Consider the following 21,498-nt stretch of genomic DNA (forward strand, 5'->3'; position numbering starts at 1 on the left):
CTCTGTGCCCATCTCTGGCTCTTGCGACACTTGTCTGTAGCCGCGGACGACGGAACTCACACGCTCGACATCAGGTAGACACCTTGAAGCATCTTGGGGGGGCCCATGCTGCTTGCCTGCGCTCATTTCCTTTACCTCTCCTGCCTTAACAACATTTTCACCCCATGTTGTGTTGTATTTGTTACCTGACTTCAGTGAGTCGACTGAGACAGACTGAACGTTCTCTCCTTAAACAGAGATGTTGCAGCAAATTGTATTTAGTTGTGAAATTCCCAGCGTAAACCATTTCCAACGTCACAATTGGCATTGAATTTATAATGTAAAGCAGTCATCCCCAGTGTCACATATCCAAAGTGATAATATTACATAATCCTGCTGCACCAGACCTGTGCCTCAACCCTCACGGCGCCACTCCAACGATAGATAGTCGATTTTGGCACAGTTGCTGTGTTTGGACCGTGTGTATACCCCTGAGGGCTGTAAACAGATCCACTGTATCATTAAAAGCATGTACTGAGTCCCTGTCCAGCACTGAGCCGCAGGACCAGCTGGCTCCGAGCGCTGTCCGGGTACATGTGCGTGAGAGGAATGTGTTTTCTCTGCTCCTCTCATCGCACCGCTTCTGCCCTACGCTCCTCATCGAGAGCGCGGCTCTTTAGATAAGTCCTCATTCATTCAAACATAGGGTGCACTTGATTGCCAGCATAACAAGACATGGAGTATATTTAGCACCACTGGATGCCAATCGAAATGTGTTGGACATCAGGTTTGCACATGTCTGTTGTCAAATTTCATAATCACAGAGTTATTATGGGAGACTGGGCGTGAAATCAAACAGCTGGTGAAGTGAACTCAGTCTGTCTCAGGAGGATCTCAAAAAGGGTAACCCTCACATTGTATCTAAACCCACCACCTTCACTTACACTGGGTGTGCATGTTTGCGTTCCTTTAACATCATGTTAACCAGTTTCTGTTAGAGCCCGACCGATACACCAGCAGGCCGACATCATCAGCCTGTATCAGGCACCACAGTTATATTTGCATTGAGCTACATGTTTCCAGATGTGCAAAAGAAACAGCAAAGATGTAAACTGCCATAATAAATGTAGAATGTACTTTTATATTGCACATTTTAATAATGTTTCGATTTATAGTTATTTTAACATTTTCACTTACATTTACTCAGCAAGGTGTACAGATATATCACAATAAGCCACATGCTGTATCAGATTTTTATTAGTCTCAATAATTGATATTGATAGCGTTATCAAAATCCAAGTATCTGTCGGACTCTAGCTCTCGTTGATGTATTAAAAACAGTAAATTCTACCTGATCTGACATCTGGGTGCTTTTGTTTATTTTACCTTCAAAGGACTCTGGACAAGCTATCCCCCGTGTGGTTGAGAGCTGCATTCGCTACATCAATTTGTATGGTGAGTCGGTCGTTGTACAGTGTGTAGACATTTTGTCACTTGAGCCAAGCAATCAGAAATGTATGACTGTATTTAGATTTTCTTTGATGAATTCCTTTCACATAGCAAATGCAACCTGCTTCATTTCCAAGTGACACTTGAGTGATTTCCAGGCGCTAATTGTTTGGGTGTGTACATAGTTTTTCATGTTGGGGTTTCAGTGTGTTCAGCTGCAGTCATGGGAAAATACAGATTCCATCCTGTTTACAGCAGCGCAGCCTCTTCCAGCCAGCTTCACAAACATACCGTGAGACAAACAGACACACAACGCTTAGCCTGGCACAAGTGACGATTTATGAATCTGGTTTTAAACCAGATTGAAAAAGACACTCTGAATGAATGTCAACTCTTAAACATTTAAGATGCAGCAGTAGTGAAATCCTGTGGTTTGCAGGCTCGTCTGCTGCGTCTCTGATGATGTACAGAGAGAAATGTAAAAGACGAACAGCAGACTAATCGCGCTTCCTCCTGAACCTTGACCTCTCCCCTTATTAAGTCCTAATCCCAGCTGGAAGACACTTTAGTAAAGCTTAGTTGCAGCCTCCCTGACTCATTAATTATCCTTAATTAGAAAAGTGAAGGGGCTTAACGAACAGGATGTGCCTATTCGGTCTAACTTTACTTGCTGCGTGAGGGAGTTTCTGTCTATTAACCTCAGAGTGGATTCTTCTCCACCTTCTTCCTTTACGTTATGTTTGTCCTTCTTACTTACCCTGTTTTTTTGTCTTTCCCTGTGCAGGCCTCCAACATCAAGGAATATTTCGTGTATCTGGATCCCAGCTGGAAGTCAATGACATCAAAAACTCATTTGAGAGAGGTACATGAAGCCTGTAAAAATAGATTTACTACACATCATCAACTGGATATATAAATGATTTTGTTATCACATCCAAATGTCTGGTACAATTGGGAACTAATCATCACACATCAAAGGGACCATATTTAGCATGTGCGCTTTGTGAGTTTTTAATTAGTTATATTTCCCATAAAATCATGTGCATTTGTAATGATTAAGGACCAGCTCCAGCTAACTCGCTCACTTGTCTGTGACTCAGGAAACGACCCTCTGACCGATGATGAGAATAATCATGACATCAACTCGGTGGCTGGCGTCCTCAAACTTTACTTCCGTGGTCTGGAGAATCCTCTTTTCCCCAAAGAGAGGTTCAATGAGCTGCTGGCCTGCATCAGTAAGAACACACACATTTTCTCACACTTTACTGAAATATCAGTGAGACAGTTTTATTCTGAGTGCATGTCTTTGTGGTTCATCGTGGCATAACAGCTCCGTGTCTTTCTGTTGTCTGTTGTGAGTCTTTACATTTTTTCCAGTGTCAATTTTTTTGTTTTCCATCAATAGGCAGATTAATCTCACTTAGATAAATGCTTTTGAAAATAAATCTCCCCAAACTGTGTCCTCGTACTTTACAATTGCACACTTGGCATTGCTCTTCTACCCCAGGTTGCCCCTACGTTAGACCAGTTTTTTTGTGTTGGCAGTCTCCTTAGCTTCAAGTTAGAAACTGTGAAAAACGTACAAAGAAAAAGTTGCACTTTTAAAAATCACCTTAAAACATAAAACTCCAGTTAGTGCCCACAACTCCCGTGTTTCACCACATCTATAGTAGTCGTACACAGTGTGTATTCCCAATCGAATAGAGTCCTCAGATGAAACGGTATCATGAACCATTTGTAGTGTTTCGTCAGCTCAAAAGCTCTGACTTCTACTTCGATTTAACACTTTGTGTTGATGCTGCTCTGTGGTATCCAGTTGAGTACCTGTAGGGATTATCATGTGTTGTAAGTGGCACAAAGCTGGGCCATGCTTGTAGGACTGTGATGGAATGTTAAATGCCCACAACACTGAGCAGCATGTGAATCCGGAGCTGAATCTGCACTGAAGTCCTCATAAGAATAGTTACATCATCATTTTGCTGTGGGACAGTTCACAGATCAGCTCTGTGTGTGGCTTCTTCTGATCTTTCAAGACATTACATGCAGGGCTTTTAGGCTCTGTTAAAGAACAATTGAACATGCACAGACTAGTCACATGGACAAAACGTGTGCTGTAACGCCTTGTGCAGCTTTTTGTGTGCATTAATGTTCATGCAGGCTTTTGTGTAGTCATCGGTGTGTGAAGTGTGTCTGGTGTGTTTCCTGGGTGTACTTTTACACACTTATGCAGGATGAGTGATGGGGATTCCCTGTTTACATTCCCCAGCTCAACATGCCAGTGATTGCAGAGTGGGCTGAACGCCCAGCAGGCTCCATATTAAAAACCCTCTGCTTATTCCATATGGAGGAGCTCAGACCAGCTACAAGATCACTTTTCCATTTAACTGCTCTCAGGTTTTTTTTCCACTTCAGCAGCATACTGCAGCGACTGATATCTTTCATTTTGGCAGCAGGGTGTTTTGTGTGGGTGTGCTCACACGTGTGTTTGTAGGTGATGTATAAGCGTACATTGAAGTAGATCTTTAAATAGTAGCGTCTGAAGTGCTAAGGAGCAGAATTCTAGTTAGGTATTCATGAAAAATGAAATACATCACAACTATCCCAGAAGCCCCAATCCCAGATGGCACAAAGTGGCTGGAGGGTGACAAGGCTATTTTTAGCAGGCGGCAGAGCCCCAGCTTAACCAAATAAAGTAGGCTGCTTCAAGTGCCAAAGCAGAACAAATGAGATAGTAATGAAAGACAAAAAGGTTGGCATTCTCAAGCATGTTGATATAACACAGAGAAAAATGTTAAAGTTAGGATATTGTTCCTTCAATAAATATGTTTTAGGAAAAGTTGTTCCTTTGTTGGTAATATCCTCATTTCTGCAAGGCAGAAATAAGAGTAAATAATTAAGAACTTGACAAAATGGTTTAGAGAGATGCTTTTTTCATTTAGAGCAGGAAAAACTACATGGCGTGCTCATTATGAAGTACTGTCAAAGAGTGCTGGCTTCCTCCTCCACGTCTCTGTGGTGTCAGCAGAGGAACACAGGCTGAGGTGAAGGTCACTACCACAGTTAATACATGTCCTGCAGCCTCTCTTCACACACACACACACACACACACACACACACACATACAACATATGACTGCATTAGTAAATCTTTGCTGGCCCACCAGAGAGAGTAATTCTGATGAAGTAATTATCTCATCTTCAGTATGCTTTTGTACATGCTGGGACGTGGTGTGGTGATAATCAATATGTCTATCTCCGTCCTTTTGTTGCTGCTCTAGGAATAGAGAACCTGTATGAGAGAGCACTGTACATCCGTAAGATCCTCCTGACCATTCCCAGATCAGTCCTCATCGTCATGCGCTACCTCTTCGCCTTCCTCAACCAGTATGTTTATAGATTACATTAGATTATATACATTTACCACATTGTAAAATATCATTCTAAGTCTGAAAAGTCTGAAATATTGTCCCCAGTGCTGTGTCCCTTTCTCATTTCTCAGCCTTTTCTTTGTCTCCTTGTCCACATCTCTCTTTTCCTACCTCCCTCCATCCACCCTCCTCTCTCCAGCCTGTCCCAGTACAGCGATGAGAACATGATGGACCCCTACAACCTGGCTATATGCTTCGGCCCCACACTCATGCCCACACCGGACAGCCAGGACCAGGTCTCCTGCCAGGCTCACGTCAACGAGATCATCAAGACCATCATCATCCACCACGAGACCATCTTTCCCGATGCCAAAGAACTGGATGGGCCCATCTATGAGAAGTGTATGGCTGGAGGAGACTATTGGTGAGGAATGATGCATGGCATGCTTGGTATTGCCGTTGGTTAATTATCCAAATATTAAGTCATTCTTCAGAGGCTTTTTGCAAATGGTGATCTCTGGGTTACAAGACACACTGTCGAGCTCCTAGACCACTCTGTCAGTGTGACTGAAGGACAAATTGTTTTAGATTATGATGGAAAGCATTTTGGTGAGGTCACTTCATGCTGTTGCACAGATTTACACAAGGAGATATATGTTTGAGAGTCTGATAGATGTTCTCTTATTCCATTATTTTTTTATCTTATTTTATATAATTTCTTTTTGCTGTGGATGGAACAAAGGCATTCAGCCAAATCTATGAATCTCCTTCCTTAGGGACTCACTCAGCATGCAGGAATGCGTGCATTTTAAAGTCTGCAGCTGTGTCAGTACTACGTCAGTAGAGTTGATATAAGTAATTACACACCAATTAGGTGTCTGTGGTTAAGAAACATGGCAAGGTAGAAGCATGTTTCAGTGCTGACTTTACACGGTGGACTCGTTTCTAGGTGAGACAGGCTGAAACAATCACGTTAATTACCACGATACACACAGCAGGAGGAAAGAGAAAGGTCACCTGGCAGGGAAAGGATGATTAGATGAATTGTACCATGTAGTCAGACAGATCAAACCTGAGGCTCTCTGCCAGCTCCGTATCTGTAAGCAGTGCGTATCACTTGTTTCCTCCTCTCTGTATCCGTCTCTATTTCTCCCTCTCTATACCCCCACATCACCACAGGCTGACAGCGATTTATCCCTGGCTAGAGCTAATCAGCTGTCTCAGCACGACCATGTCCCTCCAACAAGGCACATGAAGCCCTGGGGAGATTTGTTGTCTTGGCTGCCTCCAGAAGAGGAGGCGGCTGGTGACATGTTAGCATGGGAGGAGACAGTTCAGTTCCTGGCAGGGGTGCTCTGTAGAGCGTGTGTGCATGTTTGTGCGTGCACATTCCTGTGTGTGTGTGTGTGTGTGTGCGTGCGTGTGTTTACTGCCAGCTCTCTCAGCATGATGCCAGTAGACCATTTAGAAAAAAGAGGCCCAACCACAGATAGAGGATCTAAGCCTCTCATAGAATGACCGCTATTTGAACTTCCTCTAGGTCTTGTTAATAGTAAAAATAAATAAAACTCTTCCTCCTTATCATCTTCACTTAAATGAGATTTGACTGTTGAGATCTGAGCCAAGTCTTACATTGCAAACTGAATTAGGAAATAAAGTGTCTTCAAACTACTTGCACTTCCTGAAAGAAAAAGAAGTGAAGGATGAGACTACACAAGAGTGACCATAATTTGGACTTTTTGTCAGTTTTGAACCTGTCTGTTGACCCCTGACCCTGCCTCGGCTGAGACGCTGACAGTTTGCATGTTGTCCCCCACAGTGAGAGCCCCTACAGTGAGCATGGAGCACTGGAGGAAGTAGAGAACGAGGGAGGGACAGAGACACACACCAGCGAGGATGGTGAGTGACAGTAATCATATTCACATTTACTAGGTGATGTGTGTGATTTGTTCTTTTTTTTGCTCCTTTTGTTACATCTGTTTTCTCACCAAACTGCATTTCAAATAGAAAACAGCACATGAATCAAACTTAGTCGTCACATCACACGTAAAGTACAGTTCTGCACTGTCCCATTCGTTTGTTGTGTGTATCCAAATTGAACTTTTCCTTCATGTCCACGGTGCTGCGAGGGTTAAACCCAGCACTCTGCAGCTAATCCTGCCTTTCAGCCCGTTAATGCCGTAACCTTGAAGGGCCAGGGAACTAGGCAGTGAGGGATGGCCATTCATATTCTAATGGTTGTGCTTCTCCCTCGGGGCCTCGGAACACTTCCACATCCCCCTCTTACAAATTCCATGGTGGTCTGCACCCACTGGACCCCTTGGGAGAGGGGTCTTTTTCCCATGGGTCATAGCCTTGGGTTTTAATTCGTTTCAATTCAATTCCCTCCATGTTTTTATTACCTTGTGAAAACACTGATTTGTAAAAGCATAGCAGATGTTTGCAGTGTATGGGTCTCTAAATGTAACTACATTTCCATGTGTCCAAGAGAAATATGAAGAAATTAAAAAACACCAGACTCATGTAGACACTTGAGGATACAAGACGTCTCACAGACATGGGGGGGTGTGGTAAATCTGTGATCGTAGATGTGGTCCTTTGTTTGAGTGAAATGTATACCAGTTGGTCTGGTTCAAATCAAACAGCGAGTGAGTGAGTGGGCTGAAAGCAAAATATCAGCTGGGGTCAGATGTGGCTGTTGATATGCAGCAAAAAGCAGGAAAAGACAATAAAACTTCCAGCTCATTAAAAAGTGATAAATATCTGTGACAGAGAGCTGACCAGATGTAGACAACGTGAGCAAAAACGAGTTCCTGTACTCGATTAAAGTCTTCATATTTTACCTTAGTAACAGACTTCCCTAAACCTGTTTCCATGGAGACGACAGCAGCCCCAATCCTGTCAGCTCTTCACACCCAGAGATGATTTTTGGGGGCTCACTGTCACGTTCATCATCAGTCTTGATTTTCTCTCATTACACCAGCGGTTAATCACACTGCTTCCAAATTAAAGTCATCATCTGGATGTCCTTTAGAACTAAAAAGGACTTCTGATTGGACGGGGAAACTTCTGTATGTGTGGCTTCCCACTGTTAAACACAGATGGCAGCTATCAACTCTTTGAGTAATTAATGGAAGATTATGTTTTCAGAAATCCCTTGCTGCCTTGGTTTTGTTCCAAAAGCTTCTCTGAGCGGACTGGGAGGATGTCCTCACTGACTCGAGTCCCTCCCTGTGGAAGCTTGAACTGTGGTCAAGTTATTGTCGTCAGTTATTTTTAAGTCCCCATGACCTCATTTAGATTTCAGACACAAAAGCAAACCTCTTTTCCTGTTTGGTTATTTGGTTACCAGCATTTGATTCTACAGGCTGAAAAAGTTTAATATGTTTTCCTTCTCTTTTTTTCAACCTTCAAAACATGTTTGTCCTCGAACTAAGTGAATACTGGACAGACAGAGAGGAGTAAAAGTCATTCCACATGTTGGTCTAAGTAGCTGTCCGGAAATGTTCTCGTCTGCTCGGCGTGGCCCCCCTGGAGTGTGTTAGAGCTCATTAGCTCAGAGAGATGATCTGGACTGGGCACATTTACATAGAGCACACACACAAAGTAAAGCTAAGTGATTGCTGCTTTCATCAGGTGTTAGTGGAAAAATGAAGAAGACAATTCTGTGAATGACTTGATTTTTAAGATGAAGATGGTGTCGTAGGAGGTATTTTATATAGCCTTTCCACAGCACACTAAAAAACATTTTTAACCCGAATCTTCAAAGATGGTCGCCAGAAATGACATTTCTGCAACCTCAGCCTCAGCTGCACTTTGTACTAACCAGCACATGTTAGCATGCTGACATGCTAAACTAAGACGGTGACCATGGTAAACATCACCGTGTTAGCTTTGTCATTGTGAGCATGTTAGCATGCTGATGTTAACGTTAGCATTTACCTCAACACAAATAAAGCCTCACAGAGGTGCTAGCATGTGGACGATGGACTCTCATTCCTGTGAAACGATCACCAGATGTATATTTTTCAGAAGATTGGATGCTTAAAGACTGAACTGAATGTAATAATTGAACATGAGAGGCACAAACTGGCACCAGCCTTCATCAGCATCTTTATTTTGAAAATCAAGTCTTCTTCACACTTCCTCCTCTTTATTTCTTACACTAATACTTGATTAAACAAAACAATAAAGGTACAAACTGGGGCTGTATGGGGCCCTCAGTTTCTAGTCAGGTTTTAGAGCACTTCACAGTACCGAGACAGCACTTGTTAAGGTTACTAATGACCTGCTGCTAACTGCAGACGGAGGTGACTGCTCAATTTTAGTTCTTTTAGCCTTAAGTGCCACCTTTGACACGGCTGATCACAGTATCCTCTTACATCGTTTGGAGGCCTGGGTAGGCATCAGGGGCTGGACTTTTAGCTAATTGCACACATTCCTCTGCAGCAGAACTTCTCTGATATCAAACCCTGGATGCCCCAAAATTTCCGTAAACTTAATGATAAGTTTGAAGTCATTCTGTTCATTCTGCTCTTCAGGTGCTAATCTTGGTGGTCTCTCAACTAATACTACGCAGGCTGCGGGGAATGCAGGTGTAACATTTGATGCGAAACTCTTTTTTGACAATCAAGTCCAAAGTATCGCTCTGTCAAGTTTCTTCCAGCTCCAGTTCATCTCTAAAGGTCATTTCCATCAATTGCTGATCTACAAAAAGTTGCACATGCTTTTATCTGTCCTCAGCTTGATTACTGCAGTGCACTTTACCCAGGTATCAGCCAGGGCCCCCTCCACCATCAGCAGTTGGTACAAAGAGCTGCTGCTCAAACCATTACTGGAACAAAGAGGCACGATCACAGCATCCCTGTGCTCGCATCCCTACATTTGCTCCCTGTAAGATATTTAAATTTAAAATTTTTATTGTTTACTTTTAAGGTCTTAAATGGCCTCGCTCTTAAATACACTTCTGATCTATTGACCTGGCCCTCTCAACCATTAAGATCCACAGAGCCCTGCTGGTTACTCCCAGGTCTTGGTTTATGACTAAGGGTGATCAGGCTTTTGCTATTAGAGCCCCCACGCTATGGTACCCTCTGCCTGTTGAACACAGACTCACTCCTTTTAGACAACAACAAGCTTATACAAAATGAAAAGTTTTAAGGTGGGATTTACATTTACCTGGAGATTAATGTTTGTTGCTAGAGTGACACTTCTCACACACAGTCAATACATTGATGATATCTGCTGGTAAATTCACTACAAGGTCAAAGGTGAACCAACTGGCTCATTGATTATATATCACTTTGCTGCAGTATAGTGGGGTGTCCTTGTTGTCAGGTGCCCCAGAGGCATACTGTATATTGGATTGCACATATTACCAGGCAGTGTATTTTACTGTACTACAAGGGTCATCCTCTCACCATAAAGGGCCGTGCCTAAGTCTCATGCTCTGTTTGTAGCAGCAAGCAACTGAGATGAATCATTTTCCTTAGAGAAAAGGGTTGATAGAAGAGAAAAATAGTTTTATACCCTCTTCTATTGTATTGATTCACACCAGACTCCTGCTCCCATATTTATATGTATGAACATGGGTGTAGAGCAACATCCCCACGACTCCGCTCCACTGGCTTGTGTAAGACATCTGACAGTTCGTATCTCTTACACCACAGGCCTCCAGCTCTCACGGTTCAACATCTCTTTAACTTCAGCCGCAGTGTGAGTGTGTGAGTGTGTGTGTGTAACCTTGGGTGGTTGGGTCTGAAGCGATTCTCAGTTATAATTGCACAACATGACAGAGGGGATCCTTTACCACACTGAGACTTGAGTTTATGGCCTGCTGCTTTCAGCCACAGCCACGTCAGTGCACTGTGGGTGTGAGTGTGTACCTTGGATAAACATTTGCAGATGGACTGATGGAAGGATGGACAGGATGAAACGAGAAAAAGAGATGGAGAATCCTCCGCTCTGCTCAGAATCCCTATTTCCTCTTTCTCGAGGCCTCTCTGCTCATCTTGGAATTACATTTCAGCTCCTGTGAAAGACACACCGTGATGGCTTTTCACAGACGATACAAGCTTCAACCATTTATATTGAGCGCCTGTGTAAGGGCGAGGCTTCGTCTGCCCAGGGACCCCCTGTCTGACTTGAAGTGAGAAAGTGAGATGGGAGGGGGGCAGAGGTAGGAGTGAGGGAGGAATAAAGGAGCTATTTTTAGACCTGTGTTGCTGTAGTGCATGCATATCGGCTCGGAGACGTGTACTTTTTGAACGGCGGGCCGACCGTAGCTGTTGTTGAAAATCCAGATGCTTTCTTCAGGATGCACATCAATTTGGGACTGATTTTCAGTGACTGAGAAAATAATGGACTTGGAGAAAGCAATCAGTACAGATGAATTAAAATAAAGCATAATAGTAACTGCTCAATCTACCGCTGCTTAGTATTGTCTGTCATAACTTTTCCTGGTCTTTCCCATGTTCATTTCCCGTGTCACTGGTTCTACTTCTACAATTATTGAGTAGATATCAACCCAGTCTAATGATCCATGCAGTGACTGACATGCCCTGGAGTCATATAGATCTCCTCTCACCGGCTTCTATAATTATCCTGCTAAAGCTCCTCAGGCCCTGTTGTGGCCCCGGCCTGCCGTTGTAGAGCCGGGTTACTATTGACTACAACTAAAATAACCAACTGGCTCAGCACACTTGAACTCTGTGTGCATAAACACGGCAGTATTAGACCTGATGCAAGACTGTCCAACATGTATTTAAGCGCATGTGTTCTGGTCTATATGGATAAAGATTCTTGTCTGATAAAACTGCACCACTTGCGTCCACCACTTCAAAAGTCTGCACTTGCAATAATTGCCATCTTTACTTGATGTCATCACCCTGTCTGACATACCTAACCTGTGTAATCCTCTCTCCATTGACAGAGGGCGAACCCATTGAAGCCATTGCCAAGTTTGACTACGTTGGGCGCTCTTCCCGAGAGTTGTCCTTCAAGAAGGGCGCCTCCCTGCTGCTGTATCAGCGGGCGTCAGAGGACTGGTGGGAGGGACGGCACAACGGCATCGATGGCCTGGTGCCCCACCAGTATATTGTGGTCCAAGACATGTGAGTGTTTTTGTTCTCTTTAAGAATAGTTTTGGATATGACTGAGTAAATGTAAGCAGAGAAGCTGCTTGCTTGCAAAGATCAGATGTCCTCTAACGACACAATTTTTAGCCAAGAAGCTTGGAAAAAAACTAAACAAACACACTAAAAATACAACTTTATAGCTCAGTACATGACTTTTTATGCAAAGTGTGAGAGAGCCTTAACCCATTTATCCATGGTGTCCACTACAGTTGACAGGTATTTGGAAGTCATTTTGAACCATTTGGGTTGTAGTACCATGTCCGAACCAGACGGTGGCAGACCCCAAAATGTTCTCTACAATTCCATTGGATTATTATCTTTATGTATCTTTGCTTTTTTGACTGATCATAAATTCAAATGGAAGGAAGAGGAGATGCAGTACCTCAGGAATAACTGTTAAATCTTTTTATTCTCAGATAACCAGATGGGTAAAAAAAAAAAGAGCCTTAGAGCCACTGAGAGCCTTAGAGCTGTGGTTTAAAGTATAATCTTCCAGCTCTCCCTGATGATATCCCTGTGGGTTAAACAACACACTTGTCCTTGTTGACTTTGCTCCATGAGAGTCCATCAGTTGGCTGTAGGGTCGTGCATACAGGACCTACAGCCTCGTTTGTTCTACGGTCGTCCCTGCTCAGCCGTGGAACGTTCTCCATCTCCAGGGTCTTCAACCAGCCCTTCTGTCACCGTCTCCCTCTCTCAGCACTAACAAGCACACACTCTGCCATCACGACTGTTGGTGCCTAATGGACTGGATTCACTGTCTTGTTAGGACGGGAACAGAGTCACTCCAATCACTTAGTAGCTGGCTGACAAAATGGCCATTAAGAATGCCTTCCCCTCTTTCCTCTTCTTTTTCCTGCTGCTGTCCCAACAGTGTGGCTCTGTCAATAATTCACCGGGAGTGGCACTGCTGATGGGGCGTCTTAGTTAATGAAAGAGCAGGGGAATTTATAGTTGGACGGGTCGTCCCCGAGCTCAGTAACATCCGGCTCTCTGCTTAAGCAGCGCAGGCTGAGGAGGGTAGAGCACACAGGGTTGTGATCTTCACTTGTCCCGTAAAACAGCCCAGAATAAAGCATGCAGAGAGACCTATTCAGCACAGGCTCGACCGTGAGGGTGTTTGAACTTTCTCGTGTCTGTAAATTTTGTTTACTGCCTCCTCTGCTTTGGAGAAATCTTCGTCCTTGCTCTGTCTCCGTCCGTGCGCAGTGATGTGGATACACTGAATAAGTGGCCATGTTTTATCTGGGCTAATACTCATGATCAGAGGCAGCAGAGCAGCTCAGCAGCTCTGATTACTGCCACCTGACAAGCACCAACTGTACCCAGTATCCAGTCACACACCTCTGTGAAACCCATACAACTGGCTTGTGTGTGTGTGTGTGTGTGTGTGTGTGTGTGTGTGTGTGTGTGTGTGTGTGTGTGTGTGTGTGTGTGTGTGTGTGTGTGTGTGTGTGTGTGTGTGTGTGTGTGTGTGTGTGTGTGTGTGACCACCAGAATACTGAGCGGCTCAGGAATATGACTCATCTGACTCTCTGGACCTTGGGGGAGAGAGGGAGATGTGCTGACTCGCAGGAAACCGATATCAAATACTGTCATTGAAGAATGATGCAAATATGAAAGATCGACTGATTTGCTGATTTCTCCTTTTTTCCTGTCTGTTTTTCTGTCACTTCCTCTTGCTCCTTCTGTGTCTCAATGTCATTTCTGCTTCTGTGTCCCAGAGATGACAACTTCTCAGACACTCTGAGTCAGAAGGCTGACAGTGAGGCCAGCAGTGGCCATGCTGGAGAGGATAAATGCTCAGGAAAAGACATCGGCTCACCCACTGACACCAGGATCTCTGAGGCCTACGTTACCAGGTTGGTTTGCCTTGGTTCAGTTGGTTGCAATATTAAAGCCTCTCTGAAACAATTTCTATTTGGGACCTGAATTATGAGTGTGGCATTTTAACTTTAAATCTTTGCATTCTCTATATAATTCACAGAAGTCTGACTATTTGTTGTTTTAAACACCTGATGTTGGGTTGGTTTTTTGAAAACAAAAGACCAGTTTATTTTCAAGGTTAACAAGCATCCCACATAGTGTCAGTGTGACCAATATATGACCGCAACATGTCTTGGACTTCACATTGGCTTTATCTAATGAGAGATGGCCAATCCAATAAGGAGTCACAGTCTCGCAGCAGCATGTCTGCAGCAGGCTCACTGTTGCATCATCCAAGAGGCGTAAATAGCTTCAGGTGTGAATACCAACGCACACACAAACTCAAGGCACTGGAAAACACTTTGCGATTGGGACTTAAACCTTTCACTTCAGTGAAATCTTGCATCAACAGTGGTGTAATCGCATGTATCTGATTTGCCTGTTTTATGAAGGAAGCAGTGAAGACCTGCACAGTGTCCACCCAGTCCTCCTCCTGTCATCCCGTATCCTCGGCTCACCATTGTCAGTGGAGTCATAAACTTCTCCCACTCTATTTAATTCCCACTAAGCAGACAGTTCCAGTTGTGAAGTATGAGTTTTAAATAGCCAGTTCACAGTGGTGGTTAGTCATCAGCTGGCCCCACTGGATCATACTGTACATACACATGCAGAGGGAGTGATGGCACACAGAGAGGAGACCCACACAATCACACCTCGGTCTCTCTGGCAGCGTCTGCTGGTTGCATGCCAGTATTTTGTCTCCCGCTCCACTCTTTATTGCTGCGTTTTTGGTGGTGGTGGAGTAAGCGACCTTGAAACGTCTGTTACTGGCTCTTGCCAAACACATGAGCAAGTGCTGTTTTATTCACAGCCACACTCACTCCCTCCCTTCACCGCTGAAATGTTGATGATTCATCCTAGAGGCAATATTTACACCAGCTGCAGGTATTTGTATGCGGATGGAGAATATGTCTGAATGAATCGTCTTTTTCCTCATCAGCCTTAATGAAGCTCGTCTAACTCTCAGAGCCCACGTCTACAATACTGTTTCTGTCACCAGCTCCCAGGTGATCCCCACTTCTCTCTCTTCATCTCCTGCCCACTGTTCTTCCATTCAGACAGCCCTCATAAGTGTTGAATCATTTATATCCTGAGCTTTATTTAGATATTTTCCTCTCCTGGCATTCTCAGTCAACAAAAAGTTCACCAGACAGGATCTCTGGTAGAGTTTGGTATCACGATTAGAGCAAGCGTCCGTAAACATGACAGTTGCGTCAGTGGCACTTCAAGTGGCGAAGATGCACATTGATAGGATCATATGAAGTATTACAGTTGGTCTGCTTTCTGTTTTGAGGCAAAGAAAGTCATGGCATGCCTTGTGATGTGCATTACTATTAGCCAAGACCACAATAAACAAAGGGCGAGCTGTCAGTGTGGGGACGGCTTGCAGAGAGAGTTCCAGTGCCTGTTATTCTTCTCTGTCCCAGAGGGGGACTGGTGTTACGAATGTAGACTGCTCCCCCTGCAGGTTGTCAGTGGTTCCTGCAGTTGTTTACTAATCCAGATTTCTCACTGCAGTCAGAAAAATATATATATATTTTTTCTCTCTCTCTCACCAGGCACACCAGCCAGCACCCCTCCACCAATGAGTGTTTACTTTTCAGTGTCTGAACTATCATCAGAAGCTGTTTGTTTCTGATGATAGCAGAAGCTGTTAGTCTGGTTGACGTTTCTGTGCAAGTTCATTAATATTTTTGCATTTCGCTCACACTCCAGTGGCAGTGTGTGAGCAGGTGTGCCTGTCAGAGTCTTACATAAGCACACACAGCCGTCTGGATTGGCCCAAGACTTTCTAGTTCACGAAGACGAGCCGTTTTCTGTGATGAAATGATGCGACTGGGGAGATGCCAAACTGCAGTTACATTCTCCGAGAGCCTCACGGCCCTTCATATCCATCCTCGTTATTGCTTTTTGTTTAGCGTGGTGATGAAGCTGCCTGTAAATCTTAATGAGAATCAGTGAGACAGCGTTCATGAGGCAGACATAAACTCTCAAATGAAGCCATTTGCCTCGGAGAAGTGATTAAAGGATGAGTAATTCACTGCGTCTTCATCATCACAAAGAACCAATAATGTAGACGTGAGACTAACTAAAATATTTAATCTGTCATGTATCAGCTTTCACATATTATTGATTTAATATTTTATGCTGTCATCATTTTGGAAAATGTTCTACCAACAGAAAAAGTGACTGAATATTAATAAGATTATACTGTTAGTTTCTCTTTTACCTCAAGAAAATCATCAGAATTTCTGAGGCATCATGTAAAGAAGTATCAGGTAACTATATATTCTGGTTCTTTGCAAATAGTCATGCTAAGATCCAGTTATCTAGCTGCTCGACAGAAAGTGATGATAGCTGCTTTGATGAAACATTACAGCTCTTGACTCAGGCTGTCTGTAGCTACTGTAGTGCTGGTAGTCATAAATATGCAGAGCGGAGCCATACTGAGGAGGATGTGCTGCTCTAATAGAACCGCTCCAAGGGAGTCGATGTTACCGTGGAGAAACATCATGCAGAACTGAGCAAGCATGAAGGAGTGTGTGTCCAACCAGACGAACGCATTCACGTTCAGCTCTGTCTCTCTATCGTGTCAGAAGCGATTAGGTGTAGACGGTGCTGCTGGTCCAGGTTCAGATAGAGAACAGGCGTACTGCTGAAGCTGGAGTTTGTGTTTTGGTGCTGTGATGAGCCACAGGCTTCCCTCCTCTGGCTGATAGCCAGGTCCACTCTACCTGCTCTCCAAATGAGTTTGTCAGAGGTATTAGGGGCCTACAACACTGATGATTTACAATGCAGCATCCCCACATACTGTAGGATCATGTATAACCTTGTGGATCCAGTTTGGAGGATCTTCATGTCTGAAGGATTATTATGTTTTCAGAGTGAGACCCAAAGGATTCAAGATTTAACGCATAGCTGTTGATCCAAAAACAAGGCTGCTTTTTTTAGTTGCTAGAAAGTTTACATTTGGGAGATGCAGGGTTGCATAATAGCTGTAATTTAAAAAAAAGCAATGTTTGAGTATGGGGTATGTGGTAAAATGTTAAAAGATGAAAGCTTTAATGCAGTTAATAAAGATTTCACTTTGTTGTTTCCTCCCTCTCTTCGATCCCAGCAGGCACAAGAAAAGATCCGAACCACCATCTCGGCGACCCCCTGCTCGCCCCAGTGATGTTCACTGCATGGTGCACCCCTCCCAGCACGGTCATGGAGGACATGGAGGTACACCAGAGATGGGCTCCCCAGTTCTAGGCCACTTCAGCCCCCGGGACATGCTGCGGAGTCGCAACCACATGCCCATGGACAGCCCTGAACGTCGGCGCCGCACCGGCCACGGCAGCCTGACCAACATCAGCCGCCACGAGTCGCTGAAGAAAATGGAAAGCCCCCCTATCCGCCGCTCAACCTCTTCGGGCCAGTACACGGGCTTTACTGACGCACACCACCACCACGGCGGCAAACCATTGGATCCGGAGACCATCGCACAGGTCAGCGCGGGACGAGCGGCGACCCGACCGCAGCTCCCTCCACCATCAAAGCCCTGCCCCGCCCTGTAAAAACATAGTCAGTCCCTGTCTTCTGCTTCCTGTGTCTGTGTGCTAAATACACGCAAAAGACTAGCTTCACAGGCAGCAGACAGCAGGGAGCATAGCTCAACACTGGAGCTCATCACAGGATGTTTACTGTAGTGTCGCTTGTGAGCATACTCTCAAATATGAAGCGCTATTATAAAATATACCAGTGCCTAACTGGCAGTAATTTGTATTCGAGCAGATGTCCATATTTGCATCAGTGCTGATCCAGTGGTGGAGGCTCTAATTTGACTGTTGTCACATACTTGTGAATAGTAAAGCAATAAATGACATTTGTATAGAGCCTCAGTTAGAAAGCACAGGCCACAGAGAGCACTTTAAACTGTGCTGGGCTGTCTGTCTGCCTACTGGGAGCATGCTCAGATGAACAGATCTTGTCATGTCTGCATCTCCTTTGCTATCCAAAGTCATTAGCATGCAGAGGTAGGGGTGCCGGTGCAAAGTAATACTCTCTACTAACTCTCTGCATGTGTAATGCACGCTTGGTGTTTTCTTGAAAAACTGTCGTTGTGGTCGTCTGTTAACATCCCTTTTTGTCTTTTCCTACCATACTGTACTCCCCTCTAACATCTTTGCTTTTCATATCATTTGTCATTTCTTTCTTCACTCCTCTACCTTCTCTTTTAGTTTCTCTCATTTTTAACCCCAAATTCTCACTCATCTCTCTCACCAGTGTTATTTCCATCCTTCCATAGCCTCACTCCTCTCTCACACACACGCTCTGTCTGTCTCCTGCAGGACATAGAAGAAACTATGAACACTGCTCTGAATGAGCTGCGCGAGCTGGAGCGGCAGAGCTCAGCCAAGCACGCCCCTGACGTGGTGCTGGACACCCTGGAGCAGCGGCAGACCTCCGGCAGCGGCGGTGGCGGAGGTCCCACGCCGGCCAGCTCCAGCGAGTCCCTCAGCCCCATCCACGGCGTCATGCTGAGGTCCACCGCCAACGCTGAGCCACCTATCCGCCGCAGCACCAGCTCCTCCAGCGATACCATGAGCACCTTCAAGCCTGTGGTAGCGCCCCGCATGGGGGTGCAGCTCAAACCCCCTGCCTTGAGGCCCAAGCCCATGGTCCTGCCCAAGTCCAGCCAGGCCTCACAGCCTCCAGCTACTCAGGACCCTCTGGACAAGTCCTGCACCATGTGAGCTCTGGGACAGGAACCAGAGGTGTAAAACAAACACTCTCAATCTACTTCCAGGGGGCTGCAAAATGCTACCAGTGTCCTGACTTCAAAGACAACAACAAATAATATCCCTGAGTGTGTAAAATACGTGGACCTGGACAGGAAAAGATGCGTCCTTGTGGTGAAAACAAAGGACTCTGACAGGGAGACTGAGTGAGGAGTTACTATGTAGGTCTGTCAGTCGGACAAATGTTTAGTCTCAATAACATGTGCATAGGTATGTGTTAATATGTTTAGGTTAATATTATCTAACAAATGTCTTTTTGTTTTTCAAAGAATAAATTCAAACAACAAATCACAAAGGCTTCCTACAAGATTTTAGAACATGTATATTAGTTAGTTTAGTTTACAGACATTCATGAACTATGTAGCTTTGAACAAAACATGCTGCATGTACAGAAGCTCCTCTGTTTACCACTGAACCTGAACCTGGAGCTCGATGAGAACTGTAGTGACCAGAGTGGCATTCTCACACGTAGAACAAGACCATGTAACTTTTTTGCTCTTACCTGGGAGGACCCTTAAAGGTGTCGTGAGCTGAGCTGGTTCAAAGGCCTTACTGACGTTCATATGTTAAATATTATAAAGGTGCTGTGACTACATGAAGAGAAATGGTTTGAAGGTTGGACTGATCACGGGCCTGAAGAGCCCTTAACAACTAACGGTACTTTGTTAATAGATAATAGTACTAATAGCAGTATGCTTCTTTCACTAGCGTGTAAACTCTGCGCCTTTGTTTGGCAAGACATACCATCTGTTGTGTGTCAGAAATGTACAAAGATCACCTCTGTGCTGGATTCACTCAAATTTATTTGAACATATTTCCGTATTGCCTGGAATGACATATGACTATTGGATAAAACCACTACTTCATTATGAACTTTGAACATTTTCATGCATTCTTGAATACCTGCATCAAACGCTCATGATGCGGGAATAAGATTTGCCCAGTAACATATGCCTTTGCATCTGTATAATCTATGGGGAGCAGTGTGAAAAATTCTGTGGATAAATCATCTCCTAGCTACAGTATATATAACACATATGCTATTATATGATGTGGAACACATGCCATAGCTCCTTTTTTTGCCTTGCTTGGCTCTATCTACCCAAAGACATGACTGTGCAAATTAAAGCATGGATGTTGACCCTCCATATATGATGTAGGTATTCTTCATACTGACTGCTGTGTATAGACTCATGACAGCGCCCTGTGGGAGTGCTGCCGGTAGCCATGGACCTAATGACTGTTAGTGTAAAAGCCTCCTAATATGTTCACCCTGCTTCCTCTGTTTCTCTTTGTCAGCGTCTCTGAAAACAGCAGCTTGATTTGTTTTCTGTTTTATGTTCAGGTGATAATGTCAGTAATATATTTTTTTTTGCATTGTTCTGACACTGAGGCTTTCTCTGTGACCTGTGCATTTTTGGATGATGACACCTCTAGGCACCTGATGCGTGGCAGAAAACGGCACACATGGAACACGAGGGAGTCTCACACAGTCGCTGATGAACAGCCCGTGTCAGTCAGCTCATATGCGTCCAAGTCGAGTCATACTTATGCAATAGCCCCATCAAACTACGTGCCAGAGTCCCAGCTGTGTGACTGCACCCCTGTATGTCTCTTTCAGAATAACCGCTGTACTGTAGAAATAAGAGAAGTGGGTGCATGCCCTGGGAATATTTGGCTAGCATAATAACACAAAGAAAAGACTTGGTTTGCTATGAATAAGCAATGCTCTCTAACAGCAGGTTTACATTATCTTTGACTTGACAGATATTGTGTGTATAATCAAAATTTTCTGACTTACTAACTTTCATGATTTTTGTAATCATTTTTGTTATGTTTCTGGGTAGAAATGACTTAGAACAAACTGTGTAGACTAAATATCCAGAGATACAAGTGTCCCACCTACAGTGTGAAGCCAGTTGTAAAAAGTGTGCTTTTGTCACTATGCTAACATCATCAGTAGGACTCAGTTATGCTGTCTGTAGGCTTTAAGCTACTCTGTGGTGTTATGTACATCTGCAGTATGTACTTGTGAAAGTGCCTTTGAAAATGTTTTAGATGAACTTCAGACATTCTGTACTTTTGCATTTTCATGTCAGATATTTTTGAGAAAATGCAGTGCAGGAAGAAAACACATGAATACGTAATGATGCCATTTTCCAAACAGTTATATGACAGAATAAATAATAAATAAATAGCTTACCCATTGTGACATTGCACTTTTCTGTATATGATTGTATATATGGCATGTAACATCATAACGTTTAGAGTTCTTTGAGGGTTTATACCTCCAAGGATTTCTTTCTAATAAAGGAAATAGTTTGCCGAGTCTGAGGTGGATTTTTTCCCCATGCCTTTTATACAGAGTAACTTCAATTAATTCACTGAGTAATTTCAAAAATTCCCTTATATGTTGGGTAATTCAATGTTCAGCAATCCAGAATATATTATAAGATGATCATATGTTTTGTCTGTAAAATCTAAAGTTGTAACTGAGTTAATACATGCATGTGCATCCTCAGAGGCAGAACCCTAATCACAGTTAAACATGTGATAAGAAATGATGAAATGACAATGCCAGAATAGAAGTAGCTAGCAATTGTAAGACATCTGAAAGAACCAGAGCACAGAGAGTACACTACAATGATGGTATTGTAATCAATATAGTTAAGGGAATGCAGGTATTTTTATTATACAGAATAATTCAGTATGCAAAGATTTTAATACTGAATAAGGCTTAATGGAGCAAAGAAAGGCTTTACAATTCCAGAATATCCACAGTACCTTTCAGTCTGGC

General features: G+C 43.8%; 1 protein-coding gene across 4 annotated transcripts in view; it reads left to right on the top strand.

The window, feature by feature from the left end:
* The window catches only part of srgap1a (SLIT-ROBO Rho GTPase activating protein 1a), an 84,154-nt gene extending 63,130 nt beyond the window's left edge, over positions 1 to 21,024 (top strand). The window contains exons 12-22 of one of the 4 annotated variants that reach the window (XM_041938453.1): positions 41 to 74; positions 1,374 to 1,434; positions 2,213 to 2,290; positions 2,529 to 2,663; positions 4,706 to 4,811; positions 4,995 to 5,219; positions 6,615 to 6,694; positions 11,727 to 11,907; positions 13,656 to 13,793; positions 17,036 to 17,408; positions 18,252 to 21,024. In XM_041938453.1, coding sequence (XP_041794387.1) covers positions 41 to 74; positions 1,374 to 1,434; positions 2,213 to 2,290; positions 2,529 to 2,663; positions 4,706 to 4,811; positions 4,995 to 5,219; positions 6,615 to 6,694; positions 11,727 to 11,907; positions 13,656 to 13,793; positions 17,036 to 17,408; positions 18,252 to 18,656 — 1,816 coding nt within the window. In that variant the 3' untranslated portion in view covers positions 18,657 to 21,024. Of the gene's footprint in view, positions 1 to 40; positions 75 to 1,373; positions 1,435 to 2,212; positions 2,291 to 2,528; positions 2,664 to 4,705; positions 4,812 to 4,994; positions 5,220 to 6,614; positions 6,695 to 11,726; positions 11,908 to 13,655; positions 13,794 to 17,035; positions 17,485 to 18,251 lie in introns of all 4 variants that reach the window. The other 3 variants (XM_041938451.1, XM_041938455.1, XM_041938454.1) reach the window with 3 other exon arrangements.
* The last annotated feature ends 474 nt before the right edge of the window (positions 21,025 to 21,498 follow it).

The sequence above is a fragment of the Chelmon rostratus genome, chromosome 6 (genome assembly GCF_017976325.1).
Source record: "Chelmon rostratus isolate fCheRos1 chromosome 6, fCheRos1.pri, whole genome shotgun sequence".
NCBI lineage: Eukaryota > Metazoa > Chordata > Actinopteri > Chaetodontiformes > Chaetodontidae > Chelmon > Chelmon rostratus.